Source organism: Bufo gargarizans, chromosome 3 (genome assembly GCF_014858855.1).
Source record: "Bufo gargarizans isolate SCDJY-AF-19 chromosome 3, ASM1485885v1, whole genome shotgun sequence".
Classification (NCBI taxonomy): Eukaryota; Metazoa; Chordata; class Amphibia; order Anura; family Bufonidae; genus Bufo; species Bufo gargarizans.
In genome coordinates, this window is record NC_058082.1 from 195,404,956 (window position 1) to 195,425,625 (window position 20,670).

General features: G+C 45.5%; 1 protein-coding gene across 1 annotated transcript; it reads right to left on the minus strand.

Moving 5' to 3' along the window:
* Positions 1–557: 557 nt before the first annotated feature.
* Positions 558–20,381, minus strand: DCUN1D2 (defective in cullin neddylation 1 domain containing 2). The gene is made up of 6 exons (XM_044287371.1): positions 19,693–20,381; positions 13,868–14,036; positions 5,812–5,942; positions 4,741–4,823; positions 2,653–2,749; positions 558–1,096 (listed from the first exon to the last, which is right to left on the minus strand). The coding sequence occupies exons 1-6, from the start codon at positions 19,865–19,867 to the stop codon at positions 1,017–1,019; spliced, it is 735 nt and encodes a 244-aa protein (XP_044143306.1). The 5' UTR covers positions 19,868–20,381; the 3' UTR covers positions 558–1,016.
* Positions 20,382–20,670: the final 289 nt, after the last annotated feature.

Consider the following 20,670-nt stretch of genomic DNA (forward strand, 5'->3'; position numbering starts at 1 on the left):
TGAGGAGAGCAAGGGGTTATGGGAAGTGAGGGAAATACACGATGGCCTCAAGGACATGGCAAAGATCACCACAGGAAGTGCAGCAGGGGCCATTTTAGGAAAATGCTGAAATAGAGGCACAGAGAAATAGGGTTGCTAAGGGCTGAATACAGACATAAGAAATGTGAAGTTGACTGAAAAATAAAGCTTCATGAATATCTTCCCTTTAGCATCACATATGTTAGGAATTTCATTTTTGGTACTGAAATGGCAGTTACACTTTAATAGCAGTGATTCCCATTTACTTACTTCTTATGGCCTAACAGTCTAATTTGCTGCTGTGAAAACAAGGATGGGACATCTGGGGTTTTAACATATCTGATTCATCATGCCCCCAAGAGGATTTGGCTGCAGATTATCTCCTCCTTAGGGCTAATTCAGACGACCGTATATCTGTCTCCTCATCTGTTCCGCAATTTTGTGGACAGCACATCATGTGGCAGGTCTTAAACCACAACTTGAGCTATCAAGTCTATTAGCTGAAGTGTATGAAGGATAATAAGATACAAAATACCATGTAAGGTTCCATTAAAGATTTAATTTATAACACAAATACTGCTTTTTATATAGATACAATATAATACAGCTGTTCGGTAACTGCTGGTGTTTATTCTGGCTCGTAAACTGAATGGCATGCTTTTAATTGTCTTTTTCCTCTCATTTCCTTTAATAAAATGGCCTCTATTTCAATAGATCCAAAGTATAAAATCATGCAATCTCTACATCCTATATGATACAACCAATATAAGATATGAAGCCAGCATCCTACAACAGCCAGTGCTCCCACTGCCAGTAAGTTCATCCATTTCTTGTCTTGTCCAAGGGCTGTCCACCACAATGTTCCAAGGCAGAAGTCAGACAGTAGCATTTTCCATGTCCATGTGTCCAGGTGACTGCCGCTCAGTTATTGGCCAAAAACAGTCTTCATTATCTAATGAAATGGCAAAAAGCATCACTAGTTCTTTTTAAGTCTATGGTTAAAGAGGTTTACGCTTTCCACTCGTCACTAATGGTCTTGCATACTCCACAAAATCATCTATAAGAACAGGCCATGCCCCTGAAAGGAAAAAAAAACACATTTTTATTAAATCCAAACTTGTGTACAGCAGTGTGTTTTACGTGTATATTCAATGCTCAGTCCTTTTTCTTTCATGTATCAGTGCTTGTTGGACAAAATGTACTTTTCAATAACACCACTGAATGTACCATACAGTGTAATGGGGAGACCAAAATATTTGTAGGGTTGCGTGGGAGAAAAGGCATTCCTTTATTGTTTGGGTTGAGGTTTTACAGCATTTACTGTGTGATAAACAGAACAAACTAGTTTTAGGGTCAATACAATAACAGCAATACCAAATTTAGGTTTATAGTTTTTGTTATGTTGACCGTAGTATTCTGGCATTCATAACTTCCTATTGATGGTGCTAGTTGAGGGCTTGTTCTTTGAAGGGTGAGCTGTAGTTTTTATTTTATATTATTGCATTTTGTGGTATTACAGTACATAAGTAGTACAATAAAACTATCAAACAAGAAATATGTAGTTTCTTCATCATTGAACAACTCAACATATGCACAAAAACATTCAATTTAAGAAAATAGAAGAAATCATCCTTAAAATATACAGTTCTATAAACACAGTGGAAACATATCAATGACCCACGCCAATAATAAGGAGCAAAAAAGAAACCAGACAAAAGATGATGACACAAGGCACAAAAGGGAAATGGGTGGAAAATCTCAATTATCGTTCGTAAGGGGGTGGAGTAAGCTGAAACGTTGCGCTGCGGGGAGGAAACACAGACTATGCTAGACTCAGCGTCCCACATGTTGTGTGTATGCTGGATAAGAATTCAAAAAACTAAACAAATTAATCTAAAATGAAAGGTGGATTAGTGAGTCTGCATTTTTTTTGGAAGAACGGCTGCTATATGGCGTTGTGAAACTCCCAGCAGATGTGACAAGTTATAGACACAGACTTTGTCAAAAGGTGACCCCATTCACTTTCATTACTGGCACTTGAGACAGCTCTTCACTGTGATCTTTGGTCACAAAGTATCTGTGTAGGCTCAGTGTAGATGTTGCTGCCGTAAATTCACAGTCTACACTAAACAAGGCGGTCGCTCAGTCCATAGTTTAGTGTAAGCAGTGCCATCGGTCAGTCCACAATCTGCAGTAAACACTACCGCCCAATCAGTCCACGGTCTAGTGTACATGCCGCGGTCAGTCCACAGTCTGAGGCAAAAACTTTCACCGATCAGTCCATTGTCAAGTGTAAATACTTACATATAATAATGCAGATTTTTTATTTGGCAACCAAAAAATAAAACATAAGCCTGGAGTCCCGGGCAAACAATGTTTCCATTACCCAACAGCAAACAAGGATCTTAAAAATGTTGAGGGATTGAAACACAGAACAACTTAGAAAGTAGCAACAGTAGTCCTGTGGGTATACTATAAATGTGCTAATTAATTTCACTAGTATCATTTTATCATAAAGCAAAAACTTTTAGTTGTTGATTATGCTCCAAAAATATGATAAATCTAATATTGTAAAATACTGTTGGGAGTGAGAAGAGGAATTCACGACGTAGAATAAAACATTAAAGTCAATACCTTCTTCATCATAGTTGGACATGTCATCTGCAATTATGTTACCAAAATCCAATAGTAGGTTCCACGTGTCTTTTGGGATTGACCTCTTATGGTGCTCCTAAAACATGGGAACAGAGATGATATAAATATCCCTAGTTTAGGACTGTATGTGAAGTCTTCCTAGGTAATAAATATGGCACAAGTCTGATACAAACATATGCTGGCGTTTTCTAGTAAGCTCTGTGTTTGGAGGGAATATTTAATATACTGGGTTCTACAACAGGAAAGTTGTATGGGCAGGAGCTAATCACCAGTAGGAGAAAGGCATATTAGAATCCACCATGGTTGATGCTTCTTTCTCCTAACATATGTCACTGGAGGAGTGTCAGGACACCTTCATACAAATTACTAGGCTGTTCCAACTAAAATCAAGTAGTTTGGTCAACATACTAAATGTGTACCCCAACTCTTCCAAATTCCCAAATGGTGAAGCATCTGAGACTAATGAGCCCACATGTTGTTAAAGACCAGAATCACAAGGTTGTCTTCACAGAAAAGCCTGTACACCTCACTCATTTTAGCACCAACATGATCTAAAGCAGGGATACTCAACAAGCGGACCCCGGACTGAGAAGACAAGCTGTCTGGACCTTTGCATGTCTTCAGGGTGCAGAACCAGTCGAATACTGTGTTGAGTCACTTGGAGGACATCCTACTGTGAAGGGGCACTTAGGAGCAATATACTGCAGGGGGTATCATACTGTGTGGGGAGGCACTAAGGAGGATAACACTATGTAGATGCACTAAAAGGGCATAATTACTGTCTGAGGTGGCAGTAAGGGGACATTATTACTGTGTTGGTGCATGTTACTGTGTGGGGAGGCACCAAGGGGTCACTATTGCTGTGTGGGGGCACAAAGAGGATTAGGCGTGAATAGAGGCATAGCTTATTGTAAAAAAAATAAAAACTGCTGCAGCATGCTACTGATGGTGACACTCAGATTTTTCGTGTGGACCTTTATCCGAAGGCAGACCCAGGTAAGTGGATCATAACAAATATTATTGGAGTACCCCTGATCTTAAAGTAGAACTGTCTTTTTTTTTTTTTTTTTGAGTATTGGATTGTGGTGATTAATATCTCCTTGGTGGCCCTATTTCAACTTTTCACTGTGTACTCAATTACCCCTTAATTCCACAGTTTTGTTCCCTGTACTGCCTACTTTTACCTGTGCTTAAAATCAGGTTGCTATGCAGGTTCGTCTATGTGTTGAAGGACGGAGGACTCAGAAGCACACAGCGTGCAAGGTCAGATTACTGACAGCCAGGGACTGTAAGTAAATGATTAAAGCCAGGTCCTCCCCAGCAGCTGATAACAGTGCCTGGGCTGTGTGCACTTCTCCCTGTCCCTGCGCTTGGCAGACGCTCCCTCACTCAGCAGAGCTGGAGAATGCAGGGTTGAAGCAGCGCAGACCAGGGAAGGGAGATCTGCCGTCTGCTCAGTGTATAAATGAAAGCAACATGTGGTAAGAGGACCCCTTTGTGCTGCAGGAGATTAACCCTTTAGGGGGAGGGCTGTGGTTACTGACACTTTTGGGGGACTATTGTTACTGGCTAGTGAGGGCAGGCAGGATTAGCCTCAGGGGGAGGGCAGTGGCGGCCATCTTAACTGAATAGTGAGATTGCAGTTTTATGCAGACTGGTTGCTAAGGGCTCAATCTTATTAAATATGGGGTAAGTCAGTCTAATAGTAACTGATTCTGGAATATCATGTTATTAGCAACTACATATATGAAAATTGAAATTAGGGTCTAAGTGTGACAGTTATCCTTTAAGGATTCCATTAGGTATCTGTCAACAACCCAGTAATGATCAAGAATGTTGCATTTGTATGACTAGAGGGGGGGCTGGGAAGAGCTGTTGGCTGAATGAGCAGTCTGTGTATGGACACTTATGTGTATAATGAGATTGTCAGCACATTTAGCTGGATCTGCTAATGGTCCGCAAATATGGCCAGCTTTAGATCTGCCACTGTGTAAAGTATTATAGTACTGGAACCTCAATTTATCTCATTATGACCTGTGAAACTTTGTGAAGATCAGCGACGCTTACCAACAAAAATGTATTCCAGAGTTCTAGAAATTTGAACCTTCCCGACAATACTAAATTCCAGTATGCAATTGCCATATCTAAATCTGAAAACACATCAAGAAAGGAGAATATAGTTAATCACAGGGTGCGGCAGAATAGATATAAACATACTTCCACATAGAATCATATAAATACCTTGTCAACCGTGAAATATTGCATGTGCAGTAACTAGAGGAGTACTCTACACAGCAGCTTTAGCCGTGTGTCCCCCACTGGAATTAATGAGCTGGGACTACATTACATTGTACTAATGCTGCAGTCAGCAGTATGAATAAAGATTTCCCACATATTTGAACATAGAAATCATTTTTCCCATGTAGAACTATGCACCGTCCTACATGAATGTTGGTGGATTAGTTCCGAAAAAAAAAAAATCACGTTCGTTTTTTTGCAGCCCCATTGAAGTGAGTGGTTCTGACTACGGGCCGCAAAAAACCTGGAATAGACAAGGGAAAAAAAAAAAAGCAGCAAGTTTGTGCGCATGAGCCCTAAAACAGGTTTTTAAAGGGATTCTGTCACCAGGATTAACGATATGTAGATATTTATATGTTCCCATTAGTCTTCATGCAGTGTTTACAATGACCCCTCTGTTTATGCTCTGTGTGCCTTATATTCTTATAAAAAAAAAAAGCGATCTTATTTATATGTAAATCACCTCTGTCAGGAGCCCAAGGGGTTGTCCCACGATCTCCTGGAGCCCAGCCGCACCCATCAATCCGGAGCCCAGCACCGCCTACCACTTAATTTATTCACTGCACTATCCTGACGTCATGTAATCTCTGCTCCGTAGTCTCGCGCAGGCGCAGTGGACACTGTAGTCTGCGCCTGTGCGGACTACTGGCACCGGCTTCAACTTGTCCACTGCGCATGTGCCGGCTCCCTGCGCACCTCATGAAGACTAATGGGCACATATAAATATCTACATATCGTTAATCCTGGTGACAGAATCCCTTTAAATGTTTTTTTTTTTATTGTCAACAGTATTTCCTCCTACAGCCTTCATCTGCAGAATGTTGTTTTCTTTATACCTACCAAGCCCTTTTTGTCCAGGATTTTTTGCAAAATTAAATGTAAACTGATAGAAGTCTTTAAACTTGAGAGGGTCTTTGAGCTCTTGTTCTAGTCTAGGAAGCTGGGCCCTTAGCTTGTCTGTACTGTCGCACCTGCAAATGGAAAAGAAATAGGAAGACATTCAAGTCTTTTGCCTTTTATAACCACTTGATTTCAACTGCTACTAGACAATTTCTGCTAAAGCTACCAGTCAACCACTTTAAAGGGACACTTCGATGAGAAAGGGGTATTTCTTTTAAGTTTACCTATCATCACAATCAACCCAATTAAACCAGGCAAACTGTCTGCTAGAGATGATAATGGTGATTATAATGAGCCATTGCCCACGGAGCAGCGTTTACTTCTGTCACTGTGTTGGCACTCTCTCTCCAGGCGAGACTGACAGGGCCAGGCCTCCTCACAGTTCCAATGCCTGGCCCCTTAAACTGTACGTATGCACTGGAGGCAGTACTATCAGAGTTGTCCTTTTGTAGCAGTCAACATAAATTATAAATCCTCCTATATAGACAAGTAATGCACTGTCAATTTAGTGCTGCTGTCAGGGGCCTGTGTTACTTCTCATTATACTAGTACATGCACAACTGGAATAACAGTATGACAGCTCTATTAGTTTCTTGACAGGCCCGGACAGATGAAGATGCCCACGGAAGAGCATGCTCCGAGTCCCTACATGGGGTTTTCTCTGGTCACAGTGATGCTCGGACCGAAAAAGTCAAGGGCTGCACGATATGGGAATTTTGTGCGATTGCGATTAGGGCCCTAAAAATTGCGATAACGATATGCGATGCGATATTTTAAAGGAATTGTGCTAGAGGTCTATTTGCTTGGATTTTCCCATATGAGCCGCTGACGCGGCTGGGTATGACATAGTTATGGGGGATCTGTGGATGACGCTGTGTTGTGGGGGATCTGTGGAGGGCGCTGTTATATGGGGGATCTGTGGAGGGCGCTGTGTTGTGGGGGATCTGTGGAGGACGCTGTGTTGTGGGGGATCTGTGGAGGACCCTGTGTTGTGGGGGATCTGTGGAGGACCCTGTGTTGTGGGGGATCTGTGGAGGACCCTGTGTTGTGGGGGATCTGTGGAGGACCCTGTGTTGTGGGGGATCTGTGGAGGACCCTGTGTTGTGGGGGATCTGTGGAGGACCCTGTGTTGTGGGGGATCTGTGGAGGACCCTGTGTTGTGGGGGATCTGTGGAGGACCCTGTGTTGTGGGGGATCTGTGGAGGACCCTGTGTTGTGGGGGATCTGTGGAGGACCCTGTGTTGTGGGGGATCTGTGGAGGACCCTGTGTTGTGGGGGATCTGTGGAGGACCCTGTGTTGTGGGGGATCTGTGGAGGACCCTGTGTTGTGGGGGATCTGTGGAGGACCCTGTGTTGTGGGGGATCTGTGGAGGACCCTGTGTTGTGGGGGATCTGTGGAGGACCCTGTGTTGTGGGGGATCTGTGGAGGACCCTGTGTTGTGGGGGATCTGTGGAGGACCCTGTGTTGTGGGGGATCTGTGGAGGACCCTGTGTTGTGGGGGATCTGTGGAGGACCCTGTGTTGTGGGGGATCTGTGGAGGACCCTGTGTTGTGGGGGATCTGTGGAGGACCCTGTGTTGTGGGGGATCTGTGGAGGACGCTGTGTTGTGGGGGATCTGTGGAGGACGCTGTGTTGTGGGGGATCTGTGGAGGACGCTGTGTTGTGGGGGATCTGTGGAGGACGCTGTGTTGTGGGGGATCTGTGGAGGACGCTGTGTTGTGGGGGATCTGTGGAGGACGCTGTGTTGTGGGGGATCTGTGGAGGACGCCGTGTTGTGGGGGATCTGTGGAGGACGCCGTGTTGTGGGGGATCTGTGGAGGACGCCGTGTTGTGGGGGATCTGTGGAGGACGCCGTGTTGTGGGGGATCTGTGGAGGACGCCGTGTTGTGGGGGATCTGTGGAGGACGCCGTGTTGTGGGGGATCTGTGGAGGACGCTGTGTTGTGGGGGATCTGTGGAGGACGCTGTGTTGTGGGGGATCTGTGGAGGACGCTGTGTTGTGGGGGATCTGTGGAGGACGCTGTGTTGTGGGGGATCTGTGGAGGACGCTGTGTTGTGGGGGATCTGTGGAGGACGCTGTGTTGTGGGGGATCTGTGGAGGACGCTGTGTTGTGGGGGATCTGTGGAGGACGCTGTTATATGGGGGATCTGTGGAGGACGCTGTTATATGGGGGATCTGTGGAGGACGCTGTTATATGGGGGATCTGTGGAGGACGCTGTTATATGGGGGATCTGTGGAGGACGCTGTTATATGGGGGATCTGTGGAGGACGCTGTTTATGGGGGACCTGTGGAGGGCGCTGTTTATGGGGGACCTGTGGAGGGCGCTGTTTATGGGGGACCTGTGGAGGGCGCTGTTTATGGGGGACCTGTGGAGGACACTTATGGGGGACCTGTGGAGGACACTTATGGGGGACCTGTGGAGGACACTTATGGGGGACCTGTGGAGGACACTTATGGGGGACCTGTGGAGGACACTTATGGGGGACCTGTGGAGGACACTTATGGGGGACCTGTGGAGGACACTTATGGGGGACCTGTGGAGGACACTTATGGGGGACCTGTGGAGGACACTTATGGGGGACCTGTGGAGGACACTTATGGGGGACCTGTGGAGGACACTTATGGGGGACCTGTGGAGGACACTTATGGGGGACCTGTGGAGGACACTTATGGGGGACCTGTGGAGGACACTTATGGGGGACCTGTGGAGGACACTTATGGGGGACCTGTGGAGGACACTTATGGGGGACCTGTGGAGGACACTTATGGGGGACCTGTGGAGGACACTTATGGGGGACCTGTGGAGGACACTTATGGGGGACCTGTGGAGGACACTTATGGGGGACCTGTGGAGGACACTTATGGGGGACCTGTGGAGGACACTTATGGGGGACCTGTGGAGGACACTTATGGGGGACCTGTGGAGGACACTTATGGGGGACCTGTGGAGGGCAGCTGTTTATGGGGGACCTGTGGAGGGCGCTGTTTATGGGGGACCTGTGGAGGGCGCTGTTTATGGGGGACCTGTGGAGGGCGCTGTTTATGGGGGACCTGTGGAGGGCGCTGTTTATGGGGGACCTGTGGAGGACACTTATGGGGGACCTGTGGAGGACACTTATGGGGGACCTGTGGAGGACACTTATGGGGACCTGTGGAGGACACTTATGGGGGACCTGTGGAGGACACTTATGGGGGACCTGTGGAGGACACTTATGGGGGACCTGTGGAGGACACTTATGGGGGACCTGTGGAGGACACTTATGGGGGACCTGTGGAGGACACTTATGGGGGACCTGTGGAGGACACTTATGGGGGACCTGTGGAGGACACTTATGGGGGACCTGTGGAGGACACTTATGGGGGACCTGTGGAGGACACTTATGGGGGACCTGTGGAGGACACTTATGGGGGACCTGTGGAGGACACTTATGGGGGACCTGTGGAGGACACTTATGGGGGACCTGTGGAGGACACTTATGGGGGACCTGTGGAGGACACTTATGGGGGACCTGTGGAGGACACTTATGGGGGACCTGTGGAGGACACTTATGGGGGACCTGTGGAGGACACTTATGGGGGACCTGTGGAGGACACTTATGGGGGACCTGTGGAGGACACTTATGGGGGACCTGTGGAGGACACTTATGGGGGACCTGTGGAGGACACTTATGGGGGACCTGTGGAGGACACTTATGGGGGACCTGTGGAGGACACTTATGGGGGACCTGTGGAGGACACTTATGGGGGACCTGTGGAGGACACTTATGGGGGACCTGTGGAGGACACTTATGGGGGACCTGTGGAGGACACTTATGGGGGACCTGTTGATGGCACTGTTATAGGGGATGTGTGGAGGACACATAGGGCCATGAGGGGGGCCAGCTTAAGACATATAGCATCTTATGCTGGTCCCCCTCATGTGTCCTAAACTGGGCACATAACTGCCCTTTGTGTGTAAAGTGTTATACTAGTGTGTGTGTGTGTGTGTGTGTGTGTGTGTGTGTGTGTGTGTGTGTGTGTGTGTGTGTGTGGGGGGGGGGGGGGGGGGGGGGGGTGAAACACTCTCTTTCCTAACAGGTCCGGCCTCTGTACTCACTGACGTCACTTAGTAACGCTCCTGCTTCCTGAAGTGGGAGGAGCGTTACTAAGTGACGTCAGTCACGCGCCGGCCGGCCACCTCGCTTCCGCTTGCTGCAGAGCATTGCATTCAGAGTGAGTACAGAGGCCGGACCTGTTAGGGGAGAGATTGTTTCACCCCCACACACACACACACTAGTAAAACACTTTACACGAGCTGGCCGGCCGGCGCCTGACGTCACTTAGTAACGCTCCTGCTTCCTGAAGTGGGAGGAGCGTTACTAAGTGACGTCAGTCACGCGCCGGCCGCCACCTCGCTGCCGCTCGCTGCAGAGCATTGCATTCAGAGTGAGTACAGAGGTCGGACCTGTTAGGAGAGAGATTGTTTCACCCACACACACTAGTAAAACACTTTACACGCAAAAGGCAGTTATGTGCCCAGGGCCCCTTAAATAATCGCGGCATTTTCCGGTCGGCCAAATCGCCATATCGCATTTGCCGATTATCGCGATTCGATTACTTTTTCGATTTATCGTGCAGCCCTAAGAGAAACTATCTGCTATGCTAAACGTCCAACTAAAGAGGAAGTTAAAGAGCCAGGACAGGAAGTAGAATACATGGAGGGTCTTCAAAAAATGAGATTCAGAAACCCCCCCACGCTTTTTTGGTAGTATGTGACATAAGAAATTAATGGAAACATCCCTTGGAGTGGTCCAGCGGGATAACCGATCTGAAAACTATTGTAGAACTGGGGTACCGTAATAAAAGGACAATTGTGCATCATAATATACAGTAGAGCTGCTATTCTTATGGTCTAAAAACTCATCATGGAGCCTGAACAAAGATTAAAATAAATGTACTTTTAATGGCAAAGAGTGGTGAAGTGGACCTGCTTGCTTTGTTTCAATGTACTGAGATTCACCTTGGATTGGAGTGCTTATAAAAAAAATAAAATAAAACGGATCTGAATATATACGGACACTACTGATCTGCAGCATGTATCACTGGCTGGAAGATCACGCTATTCAACATGGGCGTACCGCCAGTAAAACACCAGTATACAGACAAAAATAAATAACGCACCAAGAACGAGCTGTTGGAATGTGTGATTGTAATGATGATATATGTGAGTAATTACAATTATTAGAGGGAGAGGATAAGTTTATTAAGGAAAACTGTCCAAATGGACGGTTAGGCCAAATCTATCCTGGATACAAGATGAGATACGGTTGGGCATGGAGGCATACAGGTTCAGTGTGGTATCCGGCAGCACATTTTCTGGCCTGTAGACCCTGCACACATATAGGTTGCCGATGCTGGCATCCCAACTGGTCCCATAAATGCTCAAATGGCGATAAATCTGTCAGACTAGCAAGGCCAAGGAAGTGCTGCAATCTGGCAGGGACATTCCTGGGAAACCCCTGTTGTGGGTAAAAATTATCCTTCTGAAAAAGGCCAGTTGGGAGCAATGCCCTAACATTTCTATCCGAGTGCGTTATTCCCTCCCCCACAATGTCTGCAAAGATGATGATAGCGCTTTATTTTGTGTGCATTAATCTCCCAACACAGGCACACGCATACACAGTAGATCTGTCTGGTAGAGATAATGTTTTGCAGAGCTCTGTACGGCATGCATACAGAAAAAACTGTCTAAGTATGAAGACTGCCCCTCTGCCCATGGGCATTTCCCTGATATAAAATGATCAGCCACAAACAACATTAGAACTACTGGCTCAATAGTGTACAGATTCCCCGCATCTGACTGTCCTGTGACCTCTGGCACCCAAGACATTAGCAGCAGGTCTCTTAGTTGTAAGGTGGAACCTCCGCGGCTCAGACGTGTTTTTCCAGCACGACTACCCACACATGCTGGACTGGATGAGATCTGGGGAATTTGGGGTCAACACTTTGTAATGTTCCTCAAGCCAATGCTGAACAATTTTTGCAGTATGGTAGGAAGCATTATACTGCCATTAGTGAATAATGCTGCCATGAAGAGGTGTGCCATCCATGTGGCTCCCTGTGTCCTTACAGCACGCACCACGTGCAGTAGCCGGGTCTCAATACCCCAGCTACATCAGCCTCACCACCGCAACAGCATTGCCTAACCAAGTACAATAGAAAAGCCACAGCGCTTCAGCTACATCTATTTCATCTCTGGCAAAGCATTGTACATTGTCAGGAAAAGTGACCGGGGAGCATTAAACAAACAGCAAACATCCAGCTGCACCTGCAGCACACCAGACTTGATAAAGGGGTCATGCGCACCCCGAAACGCGTTGTCTCTCAATAAACCCGTACTTGTCAAAATCTGTTGTGATTTGCGCCTTACGTCCACCAGCTTGCCAGACCACATAGGTCGTGACAGGCACTGTCAGTATTTCTAGTATTCAACGAAGTGGCGACTTGGCCCTCGCCCTTTGGTTCCTTTGGACGCGGCAGCTCCAACCTGACACCTAGCTAATCCAGCGGACCTTCATCACGGTTGCACCCAATCGGTGCAACCTAAACAGGTGAGCAGCACATACTTATCTTAAATTGAAGAACGCTGTTTCATCTTTACCTATTTACCCTATGAGCGCCTTTCTCATCCTGTGGCCACATATTTGCTGTCCATGTGGCTCGACAGACCAGGCTGTCATGTTGCACTGCTCTATAGCACATTTTTATGCCAAAGTGTTGATTGTATGCTTTTTTAGTGGGTCAGCATGGGCACTGCAGCCCCATATACAACAAGCTGTGACACACTGTGTATTCTGATATCTGTGGGATTGGACCAGACAGGCTAGCCTTATGCATTAATTTACTGGCTATCCTCATCGTCTACTCTGGGTCATTACTACCTCTGGGAACACGTTTTGGCGATGCCCTGACCCCGTTGTCTAGATACTACAATGTGGACCTTATGAAAGCTGCTTAGACTTCACATTTATCCCACTCCTTGACAGGCGCCATTGTCTTAAGATGAACAATGTTATTCACTTCACGTGTCAGTAGTTAAAGGTCAAGTTCACACGTCAGTTATTTCCATCAGTTATTGCACAAATCTTTCCATTATGCCTCATCTCTGTGAAGGCTTCAATACTGGTTTTCGCTCACAATAACTGACCAAATGACTGAACTTGGCCTAAAGGATTGAGGATTTTTTATTTATTTATATAAGATCCACCCCCCCCCCCCCACCTGAAGGTACCCATGAAAAAGTAGTATATTTACTCGCTCTCCATCACTCTGTGACGGCTCCGTGTCTTCACTGGACTTCCAGCCAATCTATCAACAGCTACACCTACAAAATCTTATGAGCCAATGACTATCCTTGGCATTAACATGTCTCCAAGTCACCTGTGACCTACCAGTGACAACCCGCTTGGGGGACACATCACCACTGAGACCAATCATGGACTGTAGCAGTGCAGGTGAGCCTGTCTGTATACAAGTTGATAGAACCACACTGGAAACAACCAGGAAGCTGGAAAGAAGTGGCGGAGAGCAGGTAAGTAAAGATTTCTTCACATGTATCTCTTGGCGGGTGGGGAGGGGGTTGAATAAAAAAAATCCTGTACAACTCCTTCAAGGCTGCCGGATGCGTCGGCCACAACCCTGTCAATATGCGTCAGCCAATGTCTGTAAACCCTCAAACCCAGGTGAGTAACCCTGCTTGCTTTAATGTAATGATTGATGGGTGAATACCTCTCCTCGAGCTACTTTAGAGAGCTGGGATGCTGCAGAAACCTGTGGTGTCCCGGAAACATTATTGACTAGAACCTGGCCAACCCATTTCATTCTAGATTTGTATAAAACGTATTTAATATTAGCGCTTTACTGTTGGCGATAGGTGAAAGGGTGACAACTAGATTACCACTAGGACAACACAGTGAGCACTGCATTAACAGATAGCACTACACCATAATACACACCCAAGTTCTGTCATGCCGTCTATGAATTCTTTTTTACTAAATTCACATTGTGTAGCAGCTCTGAGCTTCCATGCGATGACCAACACACTGGTACTCGCTGGATCCAAATGCAAGTCATCGCAGAACAACTGGATTCCATCTATTCCTATTTTATTTTCATCTTGAGGATCTAGAATTGAGAAAAAAAGCAAGTAAAATAGTTTTATAAGGCTAACCTAAAAGATATGGCAGATAATACATATTTGGGGTCATTTATCAAACTGGTGTAAAGTAGAACTGGCTTAGTTGCCCATAGCAACCAATCAGATTCCACCTTTCATTTTCCAAAGGAGCTGTCCAAAACGTAAGGTGGAATCCAATTGGTTGCAATGGACAACTAAGCCAGTTCTACTTTACACCAGTTTGATAAATGACCCCAATTGTCTTTCGACTTGTCCGCAGGGCTGCTCTGATCATGAAATACATACACAGAAAGCAATGTAGTTATGTTACCCATAAAGCAGCCTTCTAGTAAACCCTGTCCCTGCATGCAGCTGTGGCCCTGCAGTATAGAATAAGGGTCAATTCAGACATCTGTAGTGCATTGCGGATCCGCAATACACCCGGCCGGCTCCCCCTATAGAACTGCCTATTCTTGTCCGCAATTACAGTGTTCACAGTGTGCTCTCTGCATCCATTCCGTCCGCATAGAGAATGAATGGGTCCGCACAAGTTCCGCCATTTGCGGAACAGATGCGGACCCATTATACGAACGTTTGAATGGAGCCTTAAGGGGAGTTATGGAAATAATGATGGACTGTTCTTTGACCTGTATATACAAGAAGAGCTTGCAAGCGATGCTTGCTAAAATGCTGCCAACCTTTAAATGTGTCGATCAGTGGAGGTCCAGGAAGTTAGATGACCACGATCAAATACTGATGGCCAATCCTCAAAAAAGGAAGTCCCAGAAAAGCACTTTAACAAGTTTAAAGGGGATGTTCAGTTTTAAGAGGGAACAAGAAAATTTAGGGGATCAGCCTGTAATAAAGAACAGATAAATTCTTAACCGACAGATCCCACATGGAGGCTACCAATGAGGCCAGTGATTGGCTGCAGTGGTCCCGTTGGTCACCGCTGCAGGTGTGGGATCTGTCAGGTAAGTAATCAATTCTTTATTACAGGTCGATCCTCTGAGTCTGGTTTTCTTTTGAAACTGGACAACCCCGTTAAAAGCTTGGTACTGTCTTTTTTTGCCTTTCCCGAGATAATTAAAACTCTCGGACAACCCCTAGAATGTCTTGAAATAAAAAAAACACCATATGCTCAGTCACAGCGTCGTGCACAGTGAGACGCCTGGATTTGGCACCTGACCACTGCAGCCAATCACTGTCATTAGGCGTAGGCCACTGAGGACAGTGATCGGCTGAAGCAGTCACGTGCCATATCCAGGCAGAGAAAGAGCAGAGGGAGTAATGGAGGACAGCAGCAGAGATTGGCGCTGGAGTAAGGGGCGAGTATATGATTTTTTGTTTTAAGATATTGTAGAGGTTGTCTGAGATGTTAAATTATCTCAGGCAATCCCTTTAATGGTGATTTGTATGATAAAATATGATATGGAGGTCCACCTACTCCTGGCGTGGCTATATACACAATGTCACAAACATTTCTGATGTATAAGATTAGAAAGAATAATTCACATTTCTCCCCACAGAACATGCCACACTTGAATAAAGCTGAGCAGCAATACCAGACATGGTCCATAAACAAACTGGGGCTAGAGGTTGTTCCTGGGAGAAAAAGCAGATCATTTTGTCTAGTCTCATATACCCCTTTAACCATGTAGTGACATTTGCCGAATATTTACACCGTAATGGTGGAAGGGGAGTATAGAGGAGGCTTAGGAGCTGAGGCCAATCCATACGTGGAGGCTGCTGTCTGTGTACAGATTGGAGATAAGTTCGATCCTGATCATTTAACCCTTCAGATGCAGCAATCCGTAGTGACAGTGGCATCCGTGCAGTTAGAGGGAAGGTGCTCCCTCTGGTGAAATTGCCGGGGGCCAATTGACTACCAAGCCTGCCATTATAAACTGTGAATTAAAGGGAACCTGTCACATTGTACATGGTGTGAGCTGCAGGCAGCAGGATATAGCGCAGGTTGATATATAGATTGGTGTGAAGATTCGGTAAAACTTGTATCTCATACATTTAAATTCCTGCTCTGAGCTTTGAAGTCAAAGAGATGGTTCTATCAGTGATTGACAGGTATCTCTGTATGCACAGAGAACAAAAAGTGATCAAAAAGTCATATGTACCGCAAAAAGGTACCACTATGTACTAGAGCTCACCCTGTAAAAACAAGCCACAGCTCTGTAGATGGATATATAAAAATATGGGTTGCACAATGTGCAATACACAATAAATTGTGTATTTTTCAGTTTTACATTTTTCTTTTTAAAGTAGTAAACTGTAAGGCTACTTTCACACTTGCGGCCGGACGGATCCGACAGGCTGTTCACCATGTCAGATCCGTCCTGCCGCCGTTCCGTCCCCATTGACTATAATGGGGACGGGGGCGGAGCTCTGGCGCAAATGGGGACGGGGGCGGAGCTCCAGCGAAACACGGCGAGAGCCGCCGGACTAAAAAGTCCTGCATGTCCGACTTTCGGATCCGTCCTGCCGCAAGTGTGAAAGTACCCTAAGAAAAACTGTATATGATTGGTACTGTTGTAATCATACTGACCCCCAGAATAAAGGTAACATGTCAGTGGTACAGTGAACTCCATAAAGATATGATAAATTTAATGGTCTCTTTAAAAAATACAACTTGTTCCAACTTGTGAAAAAAAAAAGAAAAAGGTAAAACTGAAAAACTAAAGGGGTTAGCTACTTGATTAATTTTAAAGGGGTTGTGTGTGTGTATATTATATATACACACATACATACACACACACACACACACACACATCTCCGGAAGCTCAACCTTGTAGTGGACAGTGCTCGTCACTGCTGGGCCGCTCGCACGGAATCTCTTTTTATAAGATTTTTGAGTCATCAGTTGGTTTCTGGTTTCTTTTGCTTGTGACATGCAGAAAAGTACTACAACACTACCCGAAAAAATAACACTAACTGTTAAAGTCAATGACAACTATAAAAGTATGGATTAAAAATCTGCACTGTAATCTGCATGTGTCTATTTTCGGGTTCCCGTGGATTTCTTTGTGGATTCTGAGTTCCCATTGAAAATCCACATCATATTGTGTTTTCCAGACGCAGCGACAAATTTAAACTCCACAGAAATACCGTATATAGGGAACTATTTATGATGTGGATTTTTCCGTAAATATATTCTGCTACTCCTGAAGGCACCCTAAGGGTGGATGCACGCGATGCAGATTACGCAGTTTTTCCCGTGCGAATTTATGTGCAGAAAAACCCGCAGTTTTATACAGTACCAGCAAAGTGTATGAGATTAGAAAAATCTTATGTTCCCTGTCTTTTTTCTTAGGCGCAGAAATTGACCTGTTGTGAGGATTTTAAAATCTGCAGCCTGTCAATTGTTTGTGCGATTCCGCAGCTTCTGCAAAGTGGTTTTCCCCAAAGACTTCAATGGGGTTGTTAACATACAGAAAATCTGCAACAAAAAATGCGTAAAAAATGCACTAAACTGCAATAAATCGTGCGGATTTAGGTGCGTTTTCCCTAAGGAACTGTTCACACAACGGATTTTGAAAACACGCTGGAAAAAAAAATCTGCGTGGAATCCACGCATGTTTCTTTTTCAGCGCATTTTTCATGCAGTTTTTGATGCATTATTTTTTTTTAACCAATGGGTGTTGACTTCAATACAAAGGTTACTGGAGCAGCTGCTTCTAACTGAAATGAATGGGAGGATGTTTTGAGGCCATTTTTAGGAGCAGATTTTGAGGCAGAAACGCTCCAAAATCAGCCCCCAAAAACTTTGAGTAAACTGGGCCTTAGGACCCTTTCACACGGGTGCAATGCGTGAGGTGAATGCATTCTATTTTGTGCGTTTTTCACGCAACGCAGGCCCCAAACGCAGGCCCGCAAGTGCGGATGCGGTGCGATTTTCACGCATGGTTGCTAGGAGACGATCGGGATGGGGACCCGATCATTATTATTTTCCCTTATAACATGGTTATAAGGGAAAATAATAGCATTCTTAATACAGAATACATAGTACAATAGGGATGGAGGGGTTGAAAAAAAATCTAAAATAATTTAACTCACCTCATCCACTTGTTCGCACAGCCCGGCTTCTCTTCTTTGATGACCTGGGAGGAAAAGGACCTGTGGTGACGTCACTGCGCTCATTATATGGTCCGTCACATGATCCATCACCATGGTGATGGATCATGTCACAGACCATGTGATGAGCGCAGTGACGTCACCACAGGTCCTTTTCCTCCTGGGCATCAAAGAAGAGAAGTCGGGCTGCGCGAACAAGTGGATGAGGTGAGTTAAATTATTTTAGATTTTTTTTTTTTAACCCCTCCATCCCTATTTTACTAAGCATTCTGTATTAAGAATGCTATTATTTATAACATGCTTATAAGGGAAAATAATCAAATCTACACTACACCTAACCCAAACTTCTGTGAAGAAGTCCGGGTTCGGGTCTGGGTACCAAACATGACAATTTTTCTCACGCGCGTGCAAAACCCTTTAAAACGCTTTGCACTCGCGGGGAGAAATCACGCATTTTCCTGCAATGCACCCGCATCTTTTACCGCACGTCACCCGCAACGCCCGTGTGAACCCAGCCTTAGACTTCCGTTTAAATACGTAAAGAATGAATGTGTCAGATTCACCAGAAACAGAAGTACTTGCTGCCACTGTGAACAGGGCCTTTGACAAGAGACAAATGAATAATGATATCACAGATATGGATTTACCTGCTAATTTCCTGGGTATTTTTTTTTAGTTCCGTTACTAAACCTACATTTACTGGTAAAGGGAGTCTGTCAGCTACTTTTAGTGTTTTAGACCGCTCATATGATGATTTAGCACCGTTGCCCAACATAAAAATAGTACCTGTATTGTTTCTTTCACTTGTGTGCCCACATAACCGCTTCCCTTGGCCCACACTCCTGTCCTTGTTCATGCTCCTCCTCTGGTTTAGATCTCACGAAAGTGCTGGTCACTGCTGGGCCCGCGCATGTGCACTGCTCTGCCCACTATGGGCAGAGCCACTGATGTTAGCATGGTGCTCTCGTGAGATCTAAACCAGAGGAGGAGGATGAATAAGGAGAGGAGGGCGGCCAAAGGAATCCAAGGGGAGCGGTTATCTGGGCACATCAGAGAGGGTCCTGGGCACTTCCAGCCATAAAACTGCACCTTGAAAATTTGCAGCCCTAATTTGCATATCGTGCTAAAGGTTCCACCCCCCCCCCTTTTGTGGACAAGTGAAAGACCCAATACAGGTACTATTTTTATTTTGGGCAACGGTGCTAAATCATCATATGAGCGGTCTAAAACACTCAAAGTAGCTGACAGACTCCCTTTAAAGACAATGGGGCAGACTTACAAAGACTGACGGTTCATCTATTCCCAACATCTAGCGGAAATTGCTTCAAGCTGTCTATAAACTTACAAGTTACACTTCTAGTGTTCATCAAGTGTTCCAGTCTATCACATCCTAATACCTAATGGCGCTGACAGGGGCTGATGGCCCAAGGGGTCCGATCAAAACACCCTAGAGATGCTTCTGAGTGCATGGTGCACCTCCTCACTGATGATTGGTGGGGGTCCGATCCTGGGGCTAGGAGATGAGTGCCCGCTCCCTCCCACCCTGATAAGAACAGATAAGTAACGGGTGCTCCTTACCTTTGTAGCGATTATACAATTGCTCTAGCTTCTTTTTGTCTACTGTACTTTTCATTGACTCTTTGCAGTACAAGGCTGTATTCTGGAAGTAGTTGTCTGTTGCCAGTTCTAGTTTCCAGTCATTCTGTGTTAAACAGTATATTGCAGTCCTTTCCCCAGCCTGGGTAAATGCCATAAACTGGCGCACCTTGTCCTTCTGAGACGATTTAAGTTTATGCTTTGGGATGCAAAAGAAGCAGCAGAAGTGGTTTCAGCATGGTACTTATGTAATTCATTATAAAGATTTACGTCTCTTCACGTGCGCATGCTTCATGTCAGCATTATACGTCATATCAGCATAAGACGACAAAGCTTTGTTCTTCCGAGCTTAAAGTGTCTTATCTGTAAACTCAAAGGACAGCATCTATATATCTCTATTACAGGCAATCCAGATTTTAGTAAGACATTCTATGACTAAAGGCACCAGAAATCCATGGGTGACGTCCTATACACACTCAACCGCCTCAAATGGAAAGAAAATAAACTAAAAAAAACGAGCCATCTCCTCTGTAATTCCTCCTGGAAAAGTACAAATAAATTGACAACTGGGAGTTACCATTCCCTCATCAGTAGCTGGTTTAAAGGATAACTGTCACATTTAGACCCTAATTTCAATTTTCATATATGTAGTTACTAATAACATGATATTCCAGAATCAGTTACTATTAGACTGACTTACCCCATATTTAATAAGATTCAGCCCTTATCAACCAGTCTGCATAAAACTGCAATTTCACTATTCAGTTAAGATGGCCGCCACTGCCCTCACCCTGAGGCTAATCCCGCCTGCCCTCACTAGCCAGTAACAATAGCCCCCCAAAAGTGTCAGTAACCAGAGCCCTCCCCCTAAAGGGTTAATCTCCTGCAGCACAAAGGGGTCCTCTTACCACAAGTTGCTTTCATTTATACACTGAGCAGACGGCAGATCTCCCTTCCCTG